This window comes from Atractosteus spatula, chromosome 14, assembly GCF_055471065.1.
Source record: "Atractosteus spatula isolate fAtrSpa1 chromosome 14, fAtrSpa1.hap1, whole genome shotgun sequence".
Taxonomy (NCBI): Eukaryota; Metazoa; Chordata; class Actinopteri; order Semionotiformes; family Lepisosteidae; genus Atractosteus; species Atractosteus spatula.
In genome coordinates, this window is record NC_142719.1 from 30,254,109 (window position 1) to 30,278,362 (window position 24,254).

The window sequence follows — 24,254 nt, forward strand, 5'->3', positions numbered from 1 at the left end:
TGTAAAGCGCTATCTGATTGCCCCTGAACAATTTCCTTGTAGCTGTGCCTTGACAAGCATGTTTTTTCCACTGTTGCATTCAGTATTGGAAGGAAAACAACGTGTGCTTCCAACATATAGTCCATAAAACCATCGCAAAACCGAAGTGTTAAAATATAAAACTATACAGAGCTGTAATCGATGGCGCAGGCAGGGATTAACAGAATTTGACGCACGCAACAAATACTACAGCTGCTAAGCATCATCATCGTCGACGTGTTAGGTTTAAAGGATTCGTCAATACAAGAGTAAAATTCAAGACTTTTGAAACAATACAACACATTCGAGTCTAAAATCCATATAACGGGGTTTTATTAATAGTGACGTGGCTTGAACTCTGCAGCTTTAAGTTTACTAGAAAGAGTCTGTGTTCCCTTTTTCACCGGGAACGACGTCCTTCATGAACCGTCACATCTCAGTGTTTGGTTTCTCGTTAGAAAAATAAGGATGTAGCAGGCGGTACAGTCCCTATAAATTATTTCATCCCCGCGCCGAGGTACTTTCAGAGCGAGATCCGCAGTTCCTGAAACGTCGAAGATTCAATTTTCTAAATTGTCCATCAAGAAACCTTGATCTGCCAAAGGTAACACCTCATTATTTAGAACTTCCCTGTTTCTGCCTGGAGTGAAATAAATCGTAGGAAGCGAGGCTTAAATTTCGTTGTTTTTTTTTTTGCGTGTGCAGCATCGGTGTTTATAGGGGGAAAAAACAAACTAACGAGCCTGTTTCTTAAATGCCCGCGACGCCGTTCTGAGAAACGCCGAGACACCTAGAGAGTGCGAGAGGACTCATCATCTGGTGATACTTCAGAAAAGAAGCTAAAAAGTCCTTATATTTCCAGTTCCCCAGTTTGAATTTTTACAACTGGTTGTGAAAGAGAAACCCTATTATTTAATTCCCTCGGTATTCTCGCTGTAATGCGGACTGTCGTTGTTAATTCAACGTGTGCGAGTGGTGACGGGGGGGGCATGGGACAACTGACAAGGCAGGACAGCCGAAATCCCCTGGCGTCTCCAGTCACCTTTGTCCCCAACACATGGCGTAATGAGAGTGGTGCAGGGAAGGCCAAGGGAGCGCTTGACGCCCTTATGAAATCTTATCGCGGTACAATCGCAAGGCATTTTTTTAAGGTTTCCCTTGGTTTTCCTGCGCTTGCACAAGGCGTGTGGCTTCGTCACGGCTCCCCGTGTCCACACTTGTGGTGTATCGTGCTGTAATGGCATCTCCCCCTGAACTGTACCGTGGGTGTGCTGCACCGCCTCTGTACCCCCGTTTTATCATGGAGAGCGCTTAGAAATGAGCTGGTTCTCCGAATGATGTCACTGGGAGTCTTTTTTTTTAACACTGCTGGGAGTCTGTTCAATACAGCACTAGGCTCAAGAACTAGCGAACTACAGAACTTTAATTTGCTTGGCATCCAGGCAGTCAGTCATCGGCTGACTCGGCTCAGACTCAGACTCGGCTGTCAGTAATTCGCGGTCACTCCTGACTCCCATTTCCTCTCCTAAAACGCTATAATACTGTACGCGATCCCCGCCTCTCCCTCGCATTCATCTTTTTGCTCCTCACCTCCACCTCATCTCTGCTTCCTCCTCCCCCCAGGTCACCCCTTACTCTGCAGGGGGTCCCAGCCTCCTTGTCCCCTGGCTAGGAGGTCAGCCCTCACCCAAGGGGGTTAAGCAAAATTGTGACTAAACCATTCCATAATCCTTTCAGTCTGGGTCTCTTTAAAGTCATAGGCTGTTGAATGGAGCAGAGCTTAGTGTGCTGAGTTACAGAAGTGCCTTTGCCCATCTGAGATTTAGAGAGTGTAAAAACCTGCCAAGTGTGCACCGAATATAACAGAAATGCATCCCCCCACCCCCCGGAGAAAAAGATGTTTTTTGTTTACATTAAACTTGCTTTTCCCTATGTGATTATCTTTATGCAAAGGGTTGTGGGAGTATGGAACAAGCTAGCCAGCCGTGTCTTTAAAGCCGATTCCCAGACTCCTCTCAAGAAAAGGTTGGATGAAATTCTCATCTCAATTAGCTCCTCTAAATTTAAACCAAGAACAGGAGGGACGTCTTTATGCTAAGGGTTGTGGGAGTGTGGAACAAGCTACTCAACCATGTGGCTGAGGCAGAAGCCAGGGTTTCCTCTGACTGCTCCAGTTTCCTCCCCCAGTCTGAGGACATACGGGCAGGTTAATTGGCTGCTGGAAAACTTGTCCCTGGAGTGAATGTGTGGGTGTTTGTGTCTGTGTGTCTGCCCTGTGATGGACTGGCATCCCCTCCAGGGTGTATCCTGCCTTGTGCCTGTTGCTTGCTGGGATGGGATTGAGCTCCCTTCTGCCTCCCTGTTTTTGGTAAAGCAGTTAAAAAATAGCTGTGATGGAAGTGTAGACGCCTTTAGGCTGTGGACAGAAGGATTACTGGCACTCCCTTTTCAACAAAGTCACAGTGCTTGTTGACAAGCTCTAGAGAAGGCAGCACCATATGACCTGAGGTAATCGTTGTGTCATCTTTTCAAAAATGTCCCGTTGGCTTTTTTTCTTGATGACAATCTGGAGAGGAACTTGGGGCTGAAACTTTTGAGAAGAGGATGTAGGTACAAGATGAGAGTAAATGTCATCAGGTGAAAAGCAGATGATACTGTGGTTTCCACCAGAAAACCAGTGGAGTCTTGTTTGGGACCATGCTCCATTGGAAGTCAATCGCAGCCTGAAAGAAGAGAGTGAATGGTGAAGTTTTTGTTTTATTTTGGATACAAAATATCTTGGAACTGCGTGTGTCTTTGGCTGGGGTGGGGGTATAACAGGGTAGTTTGGTGATGCTTTTGTATATCCTACCAAAACTTTTTTTTCTCTGAGGTGAGCCATAGTTAAAGTGAACAAACACCAGATGTAGAATCAAAAAGTGCTGCCAAGTCACACTGAAAGCATGATGCTGTTGTGGACAATCCTGCCTCAGATGGGCAATTTTGAGAAAAAGCAAAGCAATTTTCGCTTTGCGAAAATTGCACATGTTGGCATTTCCTTGTTCAGTTCTCTGTTTTTCCAAGATTATTGTTTGATTTATAGATCTATCGCAGTCATCTATTGTGAAACCACTCTCTGGGTCAAAATAGTTGACTGTGTACATGTGACAGGTTTGTCATTGATCCTAAAAAAACATTCATCTCAGAGGGTTTAAAATAATAATAATAATAATAGTAATAGTAATAGTAATAGTAATAATAATAATTCCTTACACTTGCATAGCACTTTTCTGGACACTCCACTCACAGTGATTTACAGGTAATGGGGATCCCCTCCACCACCAGTGTATCAGTGTCAGCCCATCTGAATGATGTGACGGCAGCCATAGTGCACCAGTACTCTCACCACACACCAGCTCTCAGTGGGGAGGAGAGCAGAGTGATGAAGCCAGTTCAGAGATGGGGATTATTAGAAGGCCATGATTGGTTAAGACCAATGGGAAATTTGGGCAGGATTCTGGGGTTACACCCCTACTCTTTTCGAGAAACACCCTGGGATTTTTAATGGCCACAGAGAATCAGGACCTCAGTTTTATGTCTCATCCGAAGGACGGTGCCTTTTTACAGTACAGTGTCCCCGTCACTATACTGGGGCGTTAGGACCCACAGAGACTGCAGGGTGAGCACCCCCTGCTGGCCCCACTAACACCTCTTCCAGCAGCAACCTTAGCTTTCCCGGTGTATACCATTAACACTCGACTGGAAATAAGCAGTTAAATATTGATCACAGAAAAAAAAAACAGCTTCCTTAAGGAAGGATAGTTAAAAGGGAACCAGCTTTACACTTCCAAATAGTACATAATTCAGGTACAAAGTAACAAATTAATAGTACAAATGATTTATAATCTTTGGTACAAATTTAAGGTTATAGACTAACAATCTATTAGTCTATCACTCTGTTTCAATATAGTTTTCATATCTCTCTCAATTCATCCTCTGTGTAAGTGTGTTGGTTATTTTGCGGAATGAGTGTATTATATTCTGTATGAGGCTTGGCTTTTGTGGTTTCTGATCGGGTCATACAGTTGACAGGATGGACAGATACGATACCAGAAACGTTTTACTTTTTAATGTGCAGGTTTCCTCTAGGGGGTTTACTTTTTTTTTGGGGGGGGGGGACAAAAACTGGTCCTTGTGCAGAGACAGGTTTTAAACCGATCATGTCAGGAATACGGCACGGTGTGGCAGTGGGTGACCTTTCGCTTTCCTGTGTTGAATTTACTTTACTAATCTGCCTCAAATTATAAATGGGGCTCAGTTGTGGTTCTTGCTATTAATCATATATATTCGAGGAAACTCATTCTAACGAAACCCTTTGGCCCATTTCTTAAAAATAAGAATTGATTTATGTGAAAGCAGCTCTGGGCCAACATTACATTATGACTGTATTTGACTACAATTTGGAATCTGAATGTGTTGTGAAGGTTACTCATCGATAAATTGGATATGTCTGGCAGACAGGTAGCCATTTCACAATGTTCTGTGTGAGGCACACTTACAGTATATGCTCTTGTCACTGGTCTGGTCTGTTGGTGAATGTCCTGTATGTATCTCACTCGGATGAACCCTAAAGTGTGAAACAGCTGTCTATGCCTGATAACGTTGGGTGTGTATACATGCAGCTAATCAATATTTACATTCCATTCCATTCATTTTCTCTTTGTAATTAAGACAATAGATTGTCTTGGGGCACAATAATTAGCACTGCTGCTTTTCCTCTCTGGGACCCTTGGTTCATTTCTGGACCTGGGGTGCTGTCTGTGTGGAGTTTGTATGTTCTGCCTATGTTTATATGGACTGGTTTCCTCCCACAGTCCAGAGACCTACTGGTAGGTTACATAGCCTCTGGGAAGACTGGCCCTGGAGTGCAGGTCTGTGTTCATTCTTCCTGTCCAGGGTGTACCCTGCTTTTTACTGCTTGCTTGCCAGGATAGGCTCCAGCTCCCCTGCAACCCTGACCTTGTTTCCTAAGTGGTTGGGAAATGGATGGATGTACAGTATAACTGAGAAATGTTAGATACAGTATAATTTTAAAAAGATAGTCGTTTTAGTTTGAACCTTTTAATAATAATCATCATTATCATCATCGTAGTCTTCGAAGTTTATCTGCCTGGGTATGTGAATTATCTCTGAAAAAGCTATTTTTCTCATAGTTGTGGTTTTTAATCGGTATCCCATTGCTTTAGAAGTTCTGTAAGCTAAAAGACAACAATCATTTTGGGGTCTTTATTTTTCCACATGAGTGTATGAAAAAAGTACCGATCCCTGTGGGCAGCAGGCTGAAATATTCGACACCTGACAGTGACCTGTTTTTCCTTTTTCCTTTCGCTATCTCCTGCCTGCTGAGACAGCGGGTGAAGTCCAGTCACCGATGTTACTGTACCAGCTCAACGTTAACGCCTGACAAGGCACGCTAGCCCTTCTATCAGCACAATAGACTCACTGTTTTGAGCAACGGCACATTACCATCAACAAAAATAACGGCAAATATTTTAATCTTTCATATTTAACTTAAGGGACAAAAATCGTTTTGTTCTGATCCAGTCAGTCCCCTTCAGAGATAAAATACAGCACCCAGAGCCGGTATCAGAATGAAAATAAACAAAATCTGGCAACTCCTTACAGAGCAAACCTTCCCCCTCTGCGAAGAGGAGAATCGCCACAGGATGTGTGTGGTATTTACCACGCTGTGCCAATTACCAGACCCATCCTAATAAAAGACTGTTCAAATGACGTTTGATAGGACAGAAAGGACTTTTCCTCCACCGTGAGACGTTTAAAATGCAATGCGTATAAACACTAACGTGAGTCTACTACTTCGTTTGAGTTCAATTAGAAGTTCATTTGACTTCAAGAGGAACATAATTAGAGAAGAGCTCATTTTCACTTCCGCTCAAGCGAAGCAGGCTTTTCCACTTCAGAAAAGTCTTTCATGACGACTTCTGTAGAATCTGTTAAAACAGTGCCTCGTTCGTTAAAAAAAAAACAACAACATTTACACTTCTACCTAAGCCACATTAAAAAGAGCTTCGCAGATGTTAATACATTGAGCGGATCGGCCACATTGCTGCTGCCCTCTACTGGACATGGATATTAATGCATCCTCACCCCGTCTCTTCACTTTCTGAAACCCCTTATGTGCTTAGACTGCCTCCACCCCCAGCCATCGATTTTTCTGGTGAGAGTCGTGACACCCCCCGCGGCCTGTCACCAAAGGACACGACACAGGAAAGATTCTCTCACAGGCCCAATTTCGAACAGCCCATCAAACCTAAACAAAACCTCTTTGGAAAGTGAGAAGGAATTGGAACATGCAGACTCCACCTAGGAGACTCACCAGCCTGGAATCAAACCCAGCACCCAAGAAATATGAGGCAGCAGTGGTAACTATCATATCTCTGTCTTGTAATGCAGTATAATTGAATTTATGTTAATAATGAAAAAATCTATCCCAACATGCTGTAGTGAATTTGATCATCACAACCGTGTTGGGGACAACAATGTTTTTGCAGGGTACTAAGTGACATCAGGTGACACCAACATTCTGAGATAGACTGATTCCATTATGATGTCACTGCAGACATTAGAGCCGTGTGTTGGAAGTCCTGTGCTATCATTTGGTAGATCAAGATGAAGCTGAAAGCTGGAGTGGTCCTTCACTATCTGAACTTGGACACTACGTATTGTCTGTTATCGTTAAGAAATGCCAAGATATTGGTGGAGTATTTTCGGCTCCTGGATGTCCACAACAAGAACACTCTGAACGGTACTGAGAATCTTGACGTTTTCCATGAATGTGTGTTGGGACTGCTTTTGACTGCTGAATGAGTCAGAGAGAGTGTTAATAAAAGGTACTAGAGGAGCTCGGACTTCAGTGTGCAATGTAAAAAGATTGAAAAAGTGTTTCTGTTGTACATAAAGAAGTTTAGTTGGTACAGTAGCTTTCCTTCCTTAGAAAGACAGAGGCTTAAAAATGGCAAATGGTGTTAGAAATTATATTAACGAAGTAACATACTAATGAGGAATGAAAATGCAACTGTGCATGATTTTCTTTAGCTGCCCACTGACACACACCATTCACCATAGTGCGATTTGCATTTTAAATAGTAAACAGTTTTAGAAATTGAGGAGCCTTGTTCTTCGGGATAATAAAACACTGAGCACGGGTCACTTGCTAAATGATGCCAGGTGTTCAGTTTCTGTTTTTTTTTAAGAATGAGTTGATTAAGAATCTGCATAAATGGCCATTTAAAAAGAAGACAGTAATTAATACAAGAACAGTGAAAGACATGCCATGCCCCAGTTTGACTAATGAAGATTACCAGGGTGCTATCAGCATGTTTGAAGGCAGCCTGTCTGTGCGATAAGTTGCACAGAGAATGAAATGATCACCATTTTGTTTCGGTGATGTCCTGGAAAGCAGAGGGTCACCATACCAACCCAGAACAGTCAATCTGTGTGATCCAGCTGTTTATCTTCTTAATTTTGGTCAGACTGCAGCAATAGAAACTCCAGGAGGTAACAAACAACAGATCAGCAGAATGATTGTAGATGATGGATCTTCATACTCTAAGGACATTCAGGAGTAAAATATTGGCACTTGAGAGATTCAATCCCCGTGTTTTTTCAGCCATACATTTATCTGAGCTGACAGAAGCAAGAGAGGTTGACTTTTTTATTTACAGCTGAATGCTGTTTTTCCCTGGACAGATCTGATGAAAGACAAAGGGTGTGGAGACGTTGTGGTGACAGTGTTATGCTGACGTGTGTCAACCAACCACCGAGGGGGAGGTGGAGGTGTGATTATGTGGTGAAAAACCTTGTGAAAAACACAAGAAAACCTATGGTAGTAATTGAGGGGAAAGCCCTCAAGTCCCCGAGCCAATGGTTTTTCTATTCCTGGGGAACCAATCCTTGTGAGACCAATGCGAGACCACAGAGTGCTAGGATTACAAAGGCATAACTTCAAGACAACACTGTCAGGGTCCTCGTGCACTTCTTACTGTCTCCCCTTCTTCTCCCCTCGCAGATGTCCAGTTTTACCACTTTCTCAGACACGTGACCGATCTGAGAAAGAAGGACATCATGCTGATATTCGACATGCTTGACTGGAACGCCTCTGGAGAGATTGGCTTTGAAGAGTTCTACTTGCTCGTCTGTATCCTGCTGTCCAATGAGGTACACAGGCCACCTTTTGGAAAAAAAACGGCTGAAAGGATTTAAGGGGCAAGATTATCCTGGGAATTCCAATCCAGTGGGTTTCCTGGGTCACCTTTCTAATTAATGGGGAACTAATTTGAGGACAGATTTAAACCTGTTTGATTCAGTGAGGAATGGTTATCTCTAACCCCTCAGGCTGTTGACTCTCTTAATGACTCCCTTGAAAAAAGTACCTGTTTAGCACATCACAATTCAAATGCAAACTAAAAGCTTTTATAGGAAGCACACACACACAAAAAAGAGGAACTCGCTGCAGCACAAAACAAATCATATCTTCTACATCAAGCATACTGCTGTCTCATCACAGTTCCTTAACTGTTGCCATAGTACTTTGAGCGCAGCACTAAGCCGTCAGTTACAAAATGTCTGAACCCACCCGTTACAAAGACTGGCATGAGCTCAAATGTGCAAAATAAAGATCAAGAGAAAACAGTCAAAAGTCCAACAAAACACATGAATCTGTAAGCTGCAGGCTTTGATAATGTAACGCTTACGGCCGACAGGCACTGTGTAAGAGCCGGCGTACCAGAGCAGGTGACGTCACCGCCCTTCCCTGTGATAGCAGGACTACAGCTACTGGGCTGTAGAGAGATCTCTCTTTAGCTTACCGGGCTGGGGAACCCTGCTGAGTGACGCGGGAGTCCCGGGTTCGAGCCCCGGACGGTGCGGGGCCGACCTAATGCGGCAAGCATTAGCGCCCGCCTGAGCCCCCGTTGCGTTACAATAAATTGCTGATTTTAGGGGCAGTTTTGGGTGGCGATAGCTTGATCGTTAGAGGATCAGGGGTGTCATGCCTCCATCTGTAAAACCCCGGAGAGGAAACGTGTGGATGTTGTGCGTCGTTCATGTTGCATCTGTCCTGTCTGCTGCTCTTCTCCCCCGGCCCGGCTGGTGCTCCACGGCCACAGAACCACGTGGAGAAGCAGTTCATCTCGCGGCACTCCCGGCCCGTGTTCGAGCTCATCGACATGGACGGGGGGCGCACCATCAGCCCCGGCGAGTTCCAGGCCTCGGGCTTCCTCTTCAACCTGGGGGGCCACGCCCTCAACCGGATCTTCTACGACTTCGACGTCTCCGGGGACGAGGTAGGGCGAGGGGGGGGGGGGTTGGAGCACGGCGGCGGCGGGGGGCCGGCACTCTTCCGCATTGCCGTCTCGTTAAACTCGAGCGCCGAACTCCCGAATCGAGCTTGAGATGTGGTCTCGAGCTGCCGATGATCGAAAGCGAGCTAAAAAAAAATAAAATCAGATTGCTGCTTCTGAGGAATGAGGGGCTCCATCCTTCCACAAAGTGGGACTGGTATGCACAGGTATGTATGCACATAGCCTCTCTCCGGGACGATTTGTTGTTCTCTCAACAGCAGAAAAATCTGGAGCATTCTCTTTGACAAGGCGGTGCACGTTAGCAGTGTCATTAAAGAGACAAACATGCAAAACAGGATAGTTTCAAGGATGTTATCAGAATGCACTGTGGCTGAAATAAAAGATAAATCACTGCTGAATTTACATATAAAATTGGGCCTTTCGTTTTTAGCAATCCCAAACTCTCTTGGATTAGCCCTCTATTATTACTAGCTACTGTACCGCGTTTTTCAGGCAGTGTCCTCTTTTGTCCGTGTGACAGTGCTGCTTTTCGTGAAAAATGATTCCAGGAGAATGATTAGCGCTTTAGTTCTCTGCAGCTCACACAAGAGTGGGCTGACTAATTGCTCTTCCACGAATGTGTTGAGTCAATATAACGGAGTAGGTTAAAGTGTCTGCTCAAGTTTGCCATCTCAGTTGATTCAAGAGAAAGATCCGATTCTTCCCTTTTTTCAAAAAAGGGGAAATTTGTGTTCACACTTCCACCTGCCAGCAGCCAGACTTGTCTGCTGTGTCTGTGCAGCTCTTTTGCAGTGTCACTGTTCCTCTCCCGACTCCAGATTCACTCAGCAATGGAGAAAGATAGAGCTGGAAAGTTCACAACCCGATGTGCAGAAATGCCATCTGATGGCAGCTTTTCATGACTTGCTGATTCATGTCACATCTGGGGCCCAGATCACAAACTTAACCACAGAGTTCCTTCCTGCTGCAAATTTGATGAAAGCTGTACATGATGACATATTCACACTGCATGAGATGGAAAGTCACATGCCTATAAAGCCTGACTTATAATCAGGGTGTCATGAGGGAGGTTTAAAAGTCAAGTCGTTCCTCACACCTGACCCTTAACACTTTGCTCAAAGTGAGACATATATCAACAGTTCTAACCAGCGAAGTTGAAAATCGGTTCTGACCAGCCATGACTTTTAGATTCAAGTTGCAGTCCTTCAGGAGAGACACCCCCACTGTTAAATTCTTTCTGGCTTAGAATGTCTGCCAGATGTCAACCAGGTGGGTGCTGCACGTCAGTGGTGGAGGAACATGCTGGGATCCTTCGGGATTAAAATCAAATGTGCAGACCTAGATTAATAATATCATGAGGGACCAGGACTGGGGACCCCTGCTGCAGACACCCTGACCCTCCAGGACTGGGGACCCCTGCTGCAGACACACTGACCCTCCAGGACTGGGGTCCCCTGCTGCAGACACCCTGACCCTCCAGGACTGGGGACCCCTGCTGCAGACACACTGACCCTCCAGGACTGGGGTCCCCTGCTGCAGACACCCTGACCCTCCAGGACCAGGACTGGGGACCCCTGCTGCAGACACACTGACCTTCCAGGACCAGGACTGGGGACCCCTGCTGCAGACACCCTGACCCTCCAGGACTGGGGACTCCTGCTGCAGACACCCTGACCCTCCAGGACTGGGGACCCCTGCTGCAGACACCCTGACCCTCCAGGACTGGGGACTCCTGCTGCAGACACCCTGACCCTCCAGGACTGGGGACCCCTGCTGCAGACACACTGACCCTCCAGGACTGGGGACCCCTGCTGCAGACACCCTGACCCTCCAGGACCAGGACTGGGGACCCCTGCTGCAGACACACTGACCCTCCAGGACCAGGACTGGGGACCCCTGGGTTAAACTGTCACATTCTGTAGGTGTGGAAGTAGTAGATGCTGTTAAACACTCTCTGTCGTCTGTTTTCTTTAATGGGACAGGGTGCTGGCTTCGACTGAGGAGATCCCGGGACAAGTGAAAGGCAGATGGCAGCCCAGTGACAGGGAGATGGAGGGATGGGGGGAAACACTGGCAGAAAACCAAAAAGAGAAAACTATATTCCATCTTCTCGTCCCAGAACCTGAACTACAAGGAGTTCAAAATGTTTGCCATGGCGTGCATCGACATGCAGGAGGAGACGCGTGAGAAGGAGAAGAGGAAGCTGAAGGAGATGAGGAGAACGCTGAGGACCCGGAAGATCCAGCCCCAGGACCCCAGCACCAGCACGGAATGAGACAGCAGCCAGAGACCTTTCCTGGCACAGACAGCAGGCAGCACCACTCCCTTCAGTCAAACCAGAGATTTATATGAATAAATACAGAAAACCTCCACCTGCGGTATGACTGTGATTGTGGTATTTGTACCCTCCCTCGAACATGACATATCTTGAACAGTCATAAATATAGATCTACATACTGTGCATATATAAAGGTCTTTAGGTTAATTCGTTCCTTGCATTAATATTGTGCTTTACGTACAAGAGGGGACTTACTTCACCCTCCCCTGAAATGCAGCACCACCTGTACCACACCATTCTGCACCTGCAGCCTCATGACACACAGATCAGGGGAGGAGAGAGAAACTGTACAAGACCAGAGTGGGGTTCAGTCCTCCTGCAGCCCCACGACACACAGATCAGGGGAGGAGAGAGAAGCTGTACAAGACCAGAGTGGGGTTCAGTCCTCCTGCAGCCCCACAGCACACAGATCAGGGGAGGAGAGATAAACTGGACAAGACCAGAGTGGGGTTCAGCCAGGACACTAGTATGAACAACTCTGGGATCTATTAGGACTTTGCATGTTATTGTACATCATACATAAGGTACAAAATATTCACAGATGGTCGATATTTTTAGAATTTACATAGTTCTAGGGCTCTATTTGGTTGAAAGAGGCAGACTGACTAAGATAATGACCTCCCACATCACATGGCAAATAGTCAGGACAGCTGTCAATGGCACACTCTGTTGCACTGCCCAGGTGGTTGTTGTTTTTCATGGTGCATAAACCAAGCATGTTCTACTTATTTTTGGACTTACAGGAGCTGTATGTCCAAGTGGGCAAAAAAGACGGATTCTAATAATTACCCTGACTGGAACTCCACCCCCCCCTGCACTGTGGGAATTACCTGCAGCTTTGGGGTTTCCTCAGCAATAAATCGAGCCTCCCTGCTCCTGCCTGAAGGGTTCGTCTCTGCGGAAGTTAAGGAACTGGTCTGGCGAATACCGAGGAGAGCCCTCCCAGAAGCAGTTTTTGCTCACATAATGTCCCCAAAGCACAATGTGCCTGGAAGAGCTAAAACGTGAAGAAATATTTATAGCCAAATTTTACTACCTCTTCAATTTCTCTTTTCCTTGACAGCTGAGAATCTCTCCAAGTGCTTGGTATATTTTTAAAATGGGTTCTAGTTCCTCATTTGGCTGTTACAGGTCCTGACAGCTGTGTTTTGCAGGAAATCCCCAGAAGGTATATTTTGTGCTTCAATCTGTGTGTGTGTTGGGGGGGGACTTTGATTTCTCCAAACAAAGGCCTCCATGACCTTTAGAATAAACAGTTCTGCTTTCCTCTCCCTGAACTTTGAAGTCTGGGATGTTTTGAACTTGGTCTCGGTAACCTTTAATCCACAGACCCTCTCCTGTCTCCGGAATTTTCTTAAATGATCACTTTTCCACACAATTAATTTCTTTTTTCTTTAAATATTTTTTTTATGTTTTATGAGTTATGGGGAAAGAACTAGACCCAGCGCAGTTCACATGAATAATTACTTCCTATCAAGTACTTTGGAAACTATCAATGTAGTTTTTGGAGCATTCATCTTTTACACTGAATGCAAGTTGCCTTCAGATTAAAGTATCATCTTAAAAAGGGTTGATAACAACAATAAAGTATTATTAATACTAAATCAGCCTAATTATTCAGTTTTTAATTGAAAAATCCAGTTCTCAGGGTCTGGATCATGGACACTCTGGGCAGTTGTAAAATCTCTCAATATCCTTGCACATGGAGACTTCCTGCTAAAAAAGAGTGTCTTGCATTTTGGTGGGTTGAAATTTTAATATAATCCACGTCTAAGTGTGTCAGGTGCAACTCTGCCCCCCCCCCCACCTCTGGGATTCAATCATGTAGGCTCAGAGGTTCTCCCCCTGTGTTGGAGCCACACAGCACTTCTGCCCACTACACCAAAGGGCCAGGACTCATGCCAATTAAGTTTTTAGCATTATACAAGCTCTAATGGCACAATCACAAATCCACTCGCCTTCTGGCATAGGGTCAGTGCCAGATGAGCCCCCCACTAAACTCCTCTCTCTGTCGCAAAAGCTTCAGCAACTGATAAGTGTCAGTCAATAGCATTCATGAAACTAAGCCCCACCCCCCCAGTGTTCAATCATTGCTGAATTCAATCATGTGAATTCTGCTACGCCAAAGGGCCAGGCCTCCTGCCGCAGGAGAACTCAATGCTATCCAGGTTCCAGAGTGGTGATGTCACCTTCTGGAAGAGGCTCAGGCCCAAATGCAATCAGGACTAAGCTTCATTTACACCCCTTGAAGCTACACAAACAGAAAATGCATCCAGCAGCAAAGAATGGAGAAAGAAAGGGCCAAGCCTACATAAATGAAAGCAAATAACACTTACACTGCCACCTCTGTGGCGACTCTTTACATTTAAATAAGTCATTCAAGTCTTAAAATAAGCACTTATAAAGTTTTATTCAATTTTTGGACATTTTTTTAAGATTACAAAAAAAGACACAAGCACACAAAGTCTAACTAGAAAAAAAAAATAAGTATAAACATCAAAAAGGTCCTAGAATCATTTTTTTTCAGTAAAAGCTGCAGTCCAACAGATGACTCCAAAACCTCAAGTCCACGGCAAACAAAGTTAAAAAAAAAAAAACCAACACAAAGAAATTTAGCTTTAACCACCAGAAAGGCACATTTTGGTCAGGGAATAAATAACAGAAAAGATTTAAGCTTCTTGGTTTAGTGCCAACATCTGCATGATGCACATCCTGCAAGAGTATTGTATAATATGAAAAACATGACTTAAAATAAGGGATGCATTGTGATTGTCCTTTGATAGATCACTGTGCTATTCACAGGTAGCATTCGGTTATTCTGACAGTTCATTTCAGAGTTGTCCTGAACCAGAACGGTTTGACCTTGGATTCACTTTGTCCCTTACTGAGAGGAGACCAGCACATGAACAAATGCTCTGGAGAAGGAAAAAAAACCGGACCTGAAAATACACAGCAAAGCTCAGATCTACCAGCTGAAATCGCCTCCCTGACTGGACTTCTAGCACTGTAAAACGCAAAGCAATTTCAGATAATACTTTAAAGGACCAAGGCCCAGACCTTGAACTACAAAAACCGAATAGCTCTCAAGCACATCTCTGTGAGACTTATCCCCATGATAATCCATTAAGAAGCCTAAGAAGACTAATGCAGTCTCTTTAACCCACTGCTTCATTTCTGCTGTTCTAAATATTTAATTACCCGCACAACCTCAAAATCATGCAGCGGTTCAGTAGTTACATTCGTTTCGCATAAAGCGAGTGGCTCCGATTTTGTTGTGAAGTTTTGAAACGGTTATCGAAGCAACAGACATCATTGATCATAGGGAAATAATCATATATAGCTACATTTATTTTTATTAGGGAATATTTTCATTTTGGTGAAACTGAAAGTGCTTCGCTGTTACTAATATTTGAAAAATAAAAAATAAATCATTTGCAAGTTTTATTGTTGCTGACACTACTGACATTCTCAAAGCACCTTATTATTACCATTTTTAAATTATGCTATTATCTATCATTCATGCCCAGTTACCTAATGGACTAATAGTGCTTAATTAGGAACTGTGTTCTAAAAACCTAAGTGAACTCTTTACCTTATAGAAACTCTTCTTTAAATGTGCAAGAGACTAGCAATATATACATTGTCGGAGTCTAATGTAGTGGAACAAACAGCTGTCTAAACAAGTACAGAAAATGGAGGAGAAATTCTCCCTTTTCAGATGGCAGGAGGAGGAAGATTATAGGGCAAAAGGAAAGGCTGAGCTGGTGTTGTTTGAGTTTAGATCACCACAGTCATGTGTCCTTGTGTTTTCCAGATCTAAATTTTCAAAAGTCCAAGTTTTGATTATTTCAAGGTCCAGGTTTTCCTGTGCTTGTAATTGCTGGAGGTTTATAGTATGTTTCACTTCTACATGAAACTTTGCCAGACATTCTAAAGTTAATTCACCATCTTCAACTGTACTTCCCTGCTTCCTTTCTTCCACAGACAGAAGAAGGGCCTGTTGTTTGTCCTTGTTTCTCTGACCAATTGACCAACAAGTATTGTGCCTCCTTCAGTGTTTTTCACAACTCTATACACACAGCCACTCTCGGCAGCCAGATTAGTCACAGACCAAGAGACCTGATCCACTCTCTTGTTAGCAAATCAAGATGGCTTAGAATTCAAAATGATTGGTTCACCAATTGCAGTGGAATTTCTTTGATATTGAGAGAACGTAAAGTGAAAAAGTTATATAATGAATGGAAAAGGTCTCTGAAAGAATTACGACCTGGGATATAGAAAATACATGATCAACAGGGGGTGTTTAAAAAGCTATCCAGCAGCAAGAAGATCACCTCTGCAGTGCAATTTAAAACGCGCTTCAAACAAAACACAGGCATATACAATATGACGTCCGATGATACAGTGGCACTTCAGAATATGATGTTACTAACTCCACAATCCCATGACTGACACAAGTTTTTGTGAAGCTTGACTGTGAATTCAGTAACAAAAATATCTTTACAGGAATACAAACATTCTAGAGGTCCGCCTTGTACTGAGATGAACACCACATGAGAATAACTGATTTCAAAGCCATCTGTTCTTGAGCAGTGAGGAACTGTGACCTATTCATGTTGTCTGCAGTTAGCTCAGAGTCTCAAGGAGCAGTGTCCTGAAAAAACAGTTTGATTTAACATTAAAATAATCTGGTTAGGTAAGAGAGAAGTCATCTGGCTGATCATTAAAATACTCATCTTAGGAGAAGGTCAAAGAGCCGACATGTACATATTATTAAGGTCTCCGGACCCAGAAACCCTCTAGTCTCACGCACAGCAATCCTGAGAATGCAAGAGCCAGAAGCCCTCATATTCATTCTAAATCCTGGGAAAAAAACGAAATTCAAATTTGAAACATTTGCCAGGGCAGTATTAAAAATACTCAAAGATTCTCAATAGTCTTGGTGTTTCCTCATACTGAAAAGGAAAAGCAACGCTGGTATTGCAGAAGGAAAACCTTTTAAAAAGGTTACAAGTAACTCAAGAGTTTCAGACTTTGCACAAAGATCCCTGGCTTCAAGTCACCTGATGACTGTCCATGGCATTTTTATTTGAAAATTAATCATCTGTTCAAGGCATATGCACAAGACAAATGTTTAGATTTTTTAATAATAAAGTCCTACCACACAAACAAAAAAATGACATATTATTGCCCATGACCAAATTGCCCTAATCCAGAAACATGTTAATGTAAATCAAATATATCCCCTTGAAATGAATTAAATGGAAAAAAAATTAAAAAGAAGAATATTTGCAGCTTTAGTGTAAACCCGTTAATATGTGCAGCTCATATTTTTTGTAAACAGACATTTTTTTTCAGAAAAGCTTTTCAATGGCTGCTCTACGATTCAAGTGCAATTAGGGCTGTCTTTTTTTTAAAGTTGCAGGTGTGAATGCAAGGCAGTGTGCCTGCCTGCTGTCCTTGGAGACTTGCAGAAAAAAGGAAAACAAATTTAACTAAAATGGGATTTCTCTCGCAGGGTGAGCACTGCTGCCTTGCAGAGCTGGGAGCCTGGGCTAAATATGGGACCTGGGGTGCTATCTGGGTGGAGTCTGCATGTTCTCCCTGTGTTCACAAGGATTTTCTCCAGGTGCTCCAGTTTAGCCCCACGGTCCAAAGACATAGTAGTAAGGTAAACTGGCTTCTGGGAAAATGACCCCTGGTGGGAGTGTGTGTGCGCGTGTCTGTGTCTATATGTGCCAGGTTTCTCGTCCAGGGTGCAACCTGCCTTGTGCCTGTTGCTTCCTGGGATAGGCTCCGGCTCCCCACTTGTCTAACTGCACACGATAAAGTAGTTAGAAAATGGATGTATTTCTCTTACAGACATTTTTCTTAAACACTGCTTTGCTGGTCACTGCATGTGCTCCCTGCATGTCGCTCATAGGTTATGGTGTGACACTGCACCTTTGATGTTGATCACAGAGCCCGGCCTGAAACAAACAGGTAGCCACATTAAAACACACAGAGGCAAAAGGAAAGAAAATAAATCAACTACATTTTGACACTCCGATAAGAGCTAGGTCCTTTGGGGGAGCTGTACAAAACTCTACAGCAACCCGACACAAAAGATGCAGGACTGCGGCGTGCCTTGTGCCTACCAGCATACCTCATATTCACTGGGGCCACAGTGGGTGACAGCCGAAAGGGACTCATAGATTGCTACAGGTTACTGAAACAACAGCTCTGCGTTCCACAGAGCACCCTAAATCACACCCACACCCACCAGTCACAATGCACCAACCCAGGAATGTGCTCAGTGACGGCTTTTGACAGCCAGAGTTTCATTGGGAAAGTTGCAATTGTCAGGTGGGGCAGAAGTTGAGATTTAATTCATGCTGAAAACCGCAGGCATGTGGCGGTGCTCTGCTGCAGGGGTGCCCACACATCTGCTGCTTTTCTTTCCAGCCCAGCTCTGAGTTACACATATCGAACCCTTGACTGACTTAATAACAGGATTGATTTGCTCTGTTTGACAGCTATTAAGCATGTGGGAGGTTGCCTTTTAACTACTGCATCTCTTTACTAACATACAATTTCCAACATTTGAGTATAAAAAGACATGCAAATGCGCCAATCAAGCAAGGCATTAAAGGCTTCACTGGAGCAGTTAAACTCAGATGGACACACCTGCTGGTTTTTGCTCCATCTGATCACCTAATTAAATAATTTAACCCTTGACAGATCATTTTTCAAATTGTTTTTAGTTCCTAAACATGTAAGACTATGCCTTCTAACTATTGCATTTAAATAATTTAAGAGCTCCTGCCTTTGTCTAGAAAAAAAGAACTTGCAAAAAATGTGAATCTTGCTGGCTCCAGTTAAGGATCTGTTTAAGAGCTCAGCTACAGTGAAAATCGAAATGTGTGGGCGTCCAGAATCAGGATTGGACACCCATGATTTTAATCAACCCCACCTACAGCACAGGTCCCTTTAAAACAAGTATTACAGTCACAGTGCATTAAGGAAAAGACTGAATTGGTTCATTTACACCTTAAATTGGGCTGATTAGTAGGCTAATGATTTAGAGAAAAGCAGAATCCATAACATTCAGACGTCAACATAATGAAATGCAACTGGCTGTTGGATCAGAAAAAGCCTCTTGTAGCTTGTTTTGGAGTTCTGCACGATTGTATAAGTGCACCAAGACATTTAATAAAAACTGTTTGCATTACCCACTCCACCTGAACCTTTGTGTTTTAATTAAAAGCACAAGACGGAACCGTCTCCCTGGAGGCCCATGACTGGAGACTCCGAAGTTAAATTGTGTGCTAAGGTTTTTCTCTGCGCATAATCTACAGGAATTTCAATTCTTCTTTCCGGAGAATCTGCACAAACCTAACCAAGTGCAGAACGTACCATCTCAACAGGCATAAAGGAAATGGAGATACGAGACCGTTCATAAAAGTGGGCATTTGCGTTTGAATTGAAAGATGTGCTGTGAGCACGCACAGATTAGCCAAACAAATAATAAAGTCTTTTAAACCAAAATGCCATAAACAATTTTTATTGGTGGAAGAGGAATGAAAGTACACTTCTCCGCTAATGAAATTAGAAGAAAATCTAAAAATCATCTGTCAGGGCCTGGATACAATTACTCAAAATAATATTTTGGGTGCAGAACTTTTATTGGCTGGGATGGTGGCTGTTTTCTAATCCCATAATGACGGTGCAGTTATTTTCTACGTGAATAACTAGTTTTGCTGTAATTCTATTTTTTTTCACAAAGAAAAGGGAATTTCAGAATTGCCCCTATTTTACCTGGGATGAGATAGCCCACCAGTTTATTTTGGTGAACTTCTAAAGAGTTGCATAAAATAATTATATTTCGGCCTGCGTCTCTTGTTAGTTTTGTGGAAATATAGAGATACAAATCCTCTGGCTTGTGATTGTTTTTTGTTGTGCGTGGTAAACATTATATGCATTATAAAATAGGCAGGCATGAAAAACTTGACTTGATGACTCAGTAATAAACATAAAACAGTGGCTTCTGGATAAATATGTCTCTTTAACGCCTTTAAACAAACCCATAAACCCAGCACTGAATACTACAGAATCGTCAGCCAAAGAGCTGTGGGAGAAAACATCAAGGCAGTGAAAACCTCTTTTCCCCCCCCGGGGATCTTATCTGTTCATCTGTTTTTCTGTGATTCATATTTTTGGTTGCTCGTTTTTCTTAAAAGCAAGGGAAAACGACAAGACTTTAAAAGCCAACAGTGAAAAAAACAAAAGGCCGCGAAGACAACAAAACCGCCTGCGGCAATCCCGTGAGCTCCGACGTCATCGCGCTGCGACGCCACCTGCCGGCGAGCCTCTTCGTCGGCCGCGACCTCTCGTTCCGAATGTTGGAACGGGAGCAGAAGTTTAAAAGGGAAAAAAACAAAATACAAAAGCCAGAAAAGCACAGATACTTATTAGTATAAAGTTTTTTTTTTAGTTTTCCACAGGTGTGGGATTCTGCAGCGGTTGACTGACAATGACCTGCACCACGTAATCCTTGGGAATCTTTAGTTCTTCAAGTTTCATTTTGTCCGTCAGCGGCCGGCCGGAGAAGAACCAGCGCTGGCTGGCCGGGGCGACGCTCTCTTCTGCATGGAGCCGCCTCTTCATGTGGTGCACCGTGTCCGTGCTCCGCACCGTCAGCCTCAGGTCCTTGCCCGTGGAGAGCCGCAACCGCAGCTGACACTCGTGGCCGGAATTGGGCGGCGGGTCCGGCACGTCCAGGATCTCCAAGTCGCTCTTCTCCTCGATCATGTTGACGGGCGGCGCCAGGCAGTAGACGGGGAGCTGGTATCTGTTGCCAAGCTCATCGTAGCACTCGGTCAGGGCGCCTGGCGGAGAGAACATATGGGAGTTACTGTACAAAAAACGCATCAAAAACTGAAACGTTAGATTTTTAACTTCCCGAACGACTCCCCCCAATGAGCAAGCCTGAAAATGTATCCTTTCATCGCCAGGCAAAAAAAAAATACAAGTCATTTTTAAATAAAAACAACAATAAAAAAAACGTGGATTTTTTTTTACTCATTCCAGACGTTTTGGAATCAGTAGGAGGATCTCCCAAGTGCAACGCTCATAGTCCAGCCAAAGGTCAAGAAAGTGAAACCACGACCTTCCTGTAGTCTCGCTCAGATCCAGGCCTTTAGAGTTAAATAAGTGAATCAATTTTTTAGATACCTCTTTTCTCCCCACCCCACAAAAATTTAACAAATCCATTAATTGAACCTATAAATCTGTTGGGGTTACACCCTTGAAAAGTGAAACTGAAGAGCGCTGTCTTGCAGTGAAAAAAGAGGAGCAGATGAGAAAGGCGATTTGGGGAAAAGAGGGTAGCCAGTATCAAAGCTCTATGAATTGGCTTTGGTAAAAAAAACAACAACACAGGGTACTGTGTAAAAGCACCAGCAATACAGGTGCAAGTGGGGAGCTGTGTGAGTGTACAAGCTGCAAAGGAACAAGCAGAGGTTCAGAATACCCCTCTGAGAAGCTGGGAAAAAACATTTCAGTTGCTGATCCTTCTTCAGGCAAGTCTGCGAAGAAACAGACTTTTTACTTTTCCACAGGGAATTAACCACTATATGTTTTCAGTATAAAAATCCAAGCAAACCATAAAACTACCAGTTAAAAGACAAGGTCAAACAAGAGGTTTCTAAACGTATCTCCACGGTACGAAGAATCCCTGACTGTCCTAGGAAGTGAATTTCAAAGACATGGCTCCAATCACCCACAGATTTTAAAACTGGTCTTCATCCACCCATGAAGGACTGTCTCGATTCACTTAGACTTATTTTTAACCACACAGTATTTACAAACGTGTAGGCCAGCAACAGAAAGTTAAGCCTATCTTGATTTCCACAGGCTGCCAGTGTAGTGACTCCAGTACAGGTGTTTAACATGCTGAACAGATTAGATGCTGTTAAAACCCAGGCGGCAGACTTGCACATCTTATCTTATTTTCTTCTGTAATGTCACAAAAGTCAAACCAGTGTTTCTAAATCAAGGATAATCTTAAAATATAAGCAAGATGGCAGAAAGATGCCTTTGTGATGCCTTTAACATGGGTACTAAGAGGATGAAGGTCTGTATAGTGTGTACAAAACCCTGGGACCATGCTGGTCCTGGACACTGCTTTCACAGTACACTCTGAAAAGTTCAGCAGTCTCTGTAAATTACAACAGACTATGATGTACAGTGCTCTGCAAAATCAGTACAAAATCATGTTAAAGCAGAGAGAGGTTTGCTAAAGCAAATGCATGAGCATGAAAATTCCACGAGAAACCTGAAAACACCATGCAAGCCTGCTATTATCAGCTCTTCCAATGGCATATATATTCTGTTCTTTGGAATGCTTTTTTTTTTAACAAAACAAGCATGTGCCAATGTTTTTTTTTTGTTCGTTTCGTGCAGTTCAAACTCTGTCATGATCAGCAAGCTGTACAATATTTCCACACGGTCTCGCAAGCCTTCATTTCATATTCCAAAACTCATTTGGACCACGTTATTTTTAATGGCTAGGGGACTTTTGACCATGTCAGAAGATGTCAGCAGAGGTCTTCATAATTCTGAGGGACTCATCCACATGCAATACTGAGATTGGAATTCCTCTCTGCTGGGCCCAGGCTGAACACACAGACCAGAGAAAGTGAGCAACACTAGCATTAAGACATAAGTGAATACCGGTGAACTAGTACGGTTTTCCCACTTGTCTTTCCACATCACGCTTTGCTTAACCTGGTGAGGATCTATTGAATAAGCATGATAGAAAAAAAAACAGCACTGCTCCAGAGAAGCAGGGGCTGGTTCAAGGTACAAGCATGGACATTCCAAGGCTTAAATGTCTCACTTTGACAGGTTAAAAGAGAAAAAGCTCTTTGGTTTGAAACACAGAAGACTACAAGGGGGACCAGATTTAAGTATCCCAGATCCTCAAAACGTATTGTCAAAGTCAACCAAATTGTATTTCTTCAGGATCAGCAGTGAAACAAACCAGAGAACACGTGGTTAGTAGGAGGAATTTAATTTAAAAAGAGAACAGACGGGTGTTCTCTACACAAAGGTTTCTTGGGACTACAGAACAAGCTCCTCAAAATTGTGGTTGAATATGATGCTCTGGCTTTAAAGAAACGGATGGAGGATATCCTTGGATCAATTAGCTATTTAAAACTGACAACTTGGGGCACTTTATGTACACAAACGATTGTGGGTGCCTGGGATTGTTGGCAACCCAGCCCTGTTTTTGAAACCATTGCTCTGTGCCAAACAGAAAATTTATGACACTAGCATGATGGCCTCGTATGTCAGGCAGGGCCAGACTTAGACACGCATGCAGAAACAGTATACAGTATTTATTCTGTTGGCACAGATTTCAGCTAATGACACAGAGCTGACATTTATATCAAACAAGTGGAGCATATTACTCACTCATGCTGATCTGTGAGTAACTATACAGACTGTTTCTTTCTTATTTCCAGTTTTTAGAAAGTAAGAATGTACAGTACCTCAGGTAACGTGCAGGGACAGTTTGCCACTAGAGGGAATCATCCTCCATTTCAAAGGGAAATACTGTTTTTTTGTAGTCGAAAGAAACACACAGGCCTCAATATTCAGAGACATGGTATGAGTCACTGTGTATCTGTGCAAAACACCCTCACGCTTTCTAATTAGCTCTGTCATCTGTGACATTGGAAAGAGAGAGAAAAGTGGAAAGCCTCTTTTAAAACCTTGTTACTCGATTCCTATTTACAGTCTTTGTATTAACCTCTTCAGAATGGGGGAGGGTACAAAGAATCCTGTGTGGAACATTTTCATCTTAGTAGGTGTGGCTGTTACCCTCCCTGCTTTCACCCATGAGACACACACACTGTACAGGTATTCTGCACCTGCAGCCCCACTGCACACAGATCAGGGGAGGAGAGAGAAACTGTACAAGACCAGAGTGGGGTTCAGTCCTCCTGCAGCCCCACGACACACAGATCAGGGGAGGAGAGAGAAACTGTACAAGACCAGGGTGGGGTTCAGTCCTCCTGCAGCCCCACGACACACAGATCAGGGGAGGAGAGAGAAATTGCTTCACCAGCATAATTAAGGGGAGACTACAGGAAGAATAGACTTAGAAGTCCAAATCGGCATTTAGCCAAGCCACTCTTTTGAACCGAGGAATTTCTAATAAAGTTGTCTGGACTTTGATGTAATGTCTCATTTGAATGACAGCACCTTCTATAGCACAATGTCACCAGTGTGCCACTGGTTTTCTGGAAATTCTGGTCATTAGGCAAGAGCACCACCTACTGGTCCACCAAGACCAACAGCAGGCAAAACCAGGTTTTGCTTAGAGAAAAAGGGAAAACTTTTTTTACTACTACTTTGGATCAAGCTGCCCAATTAATGTTAAGAAATGGGGAAAATATTAAATTGTCTTGTGTCAATATTGTAACAAAATTTAAAATGAACATGGTAAAGACTCTGTCCTTACTTAACCATTTGAATTAGCTGATTGACCT

The 24,254-nt window shown here is 43.5% G+C and overlaps 2 protein-coding genes across 2 annotated transcripts in view; one reads left to right on the top strand and one right to left on the bottom strand.

The window, feature by feature from the left end:
* Positions 1-6,687: 6,687 nt before the first annotated feature.
* Positions 6,688-11,757, top strand: LOC148821056 (EF-hand calcium-binding domain-containing protein 9-like). The gene is made up of 4 exons (XM_088932593.1): positions 6,688-6,823; positions 8,087-8,235; positions 9,186-9,362; positions 11,500-11,757. Exons 1-4 carry the CDS (start codon positions 6,688-6,690, stop codon positions 11,653-11,655), a joined length of 618 nt encoding a protein of 205 aa, XP_088788719.1. The 3' UTR covers positions 11,656-11,757.
* Positions 11,758-19,246: 7,489 nt separating this feature from the next.
* ubtd2 (ubiquitin domain containing 2) overlaps positions 19,247-24,254 on the bottom strand; it is a 35,394-nt gene continuing 30,386 nt past the window's right edge. Inside the window, exon 3 of the mRNA XM_088932635.1 lies at positions 19,247-20,585. Coding sequence (XP_088788761.1) covers positions 20,188-20,585 — 398 coding nt within the window. The 3' untranslated portion in view covers positions 19,247-20,187. The remainder of the gene's footprint in view (positions 20,586-24,254) is intronic.

Coding starts and splice junctions, on each gene's coding strand:
- LOC148821056 (XM_088932593.1), top strand. CDS start 6,688: ATGAAGCTGAAAGCTGGAGTGGTCCTTCACTATCTGAACTTGGACACT. Junction 8,236..9,185: donor GTATCCTGCTGTCCAATGAG/GTACACAGGCCA, acceptor CCACGGCCACAG/AACCACGTGGAGAAGCAGTT. Junction 9,363..11,499: donor TCGACGTCTCCGGGGACGAG/GTAGGGCGAGGG, acceptor TTCTCGTCCCAG/AACCTGAACTACAAGGAGTT.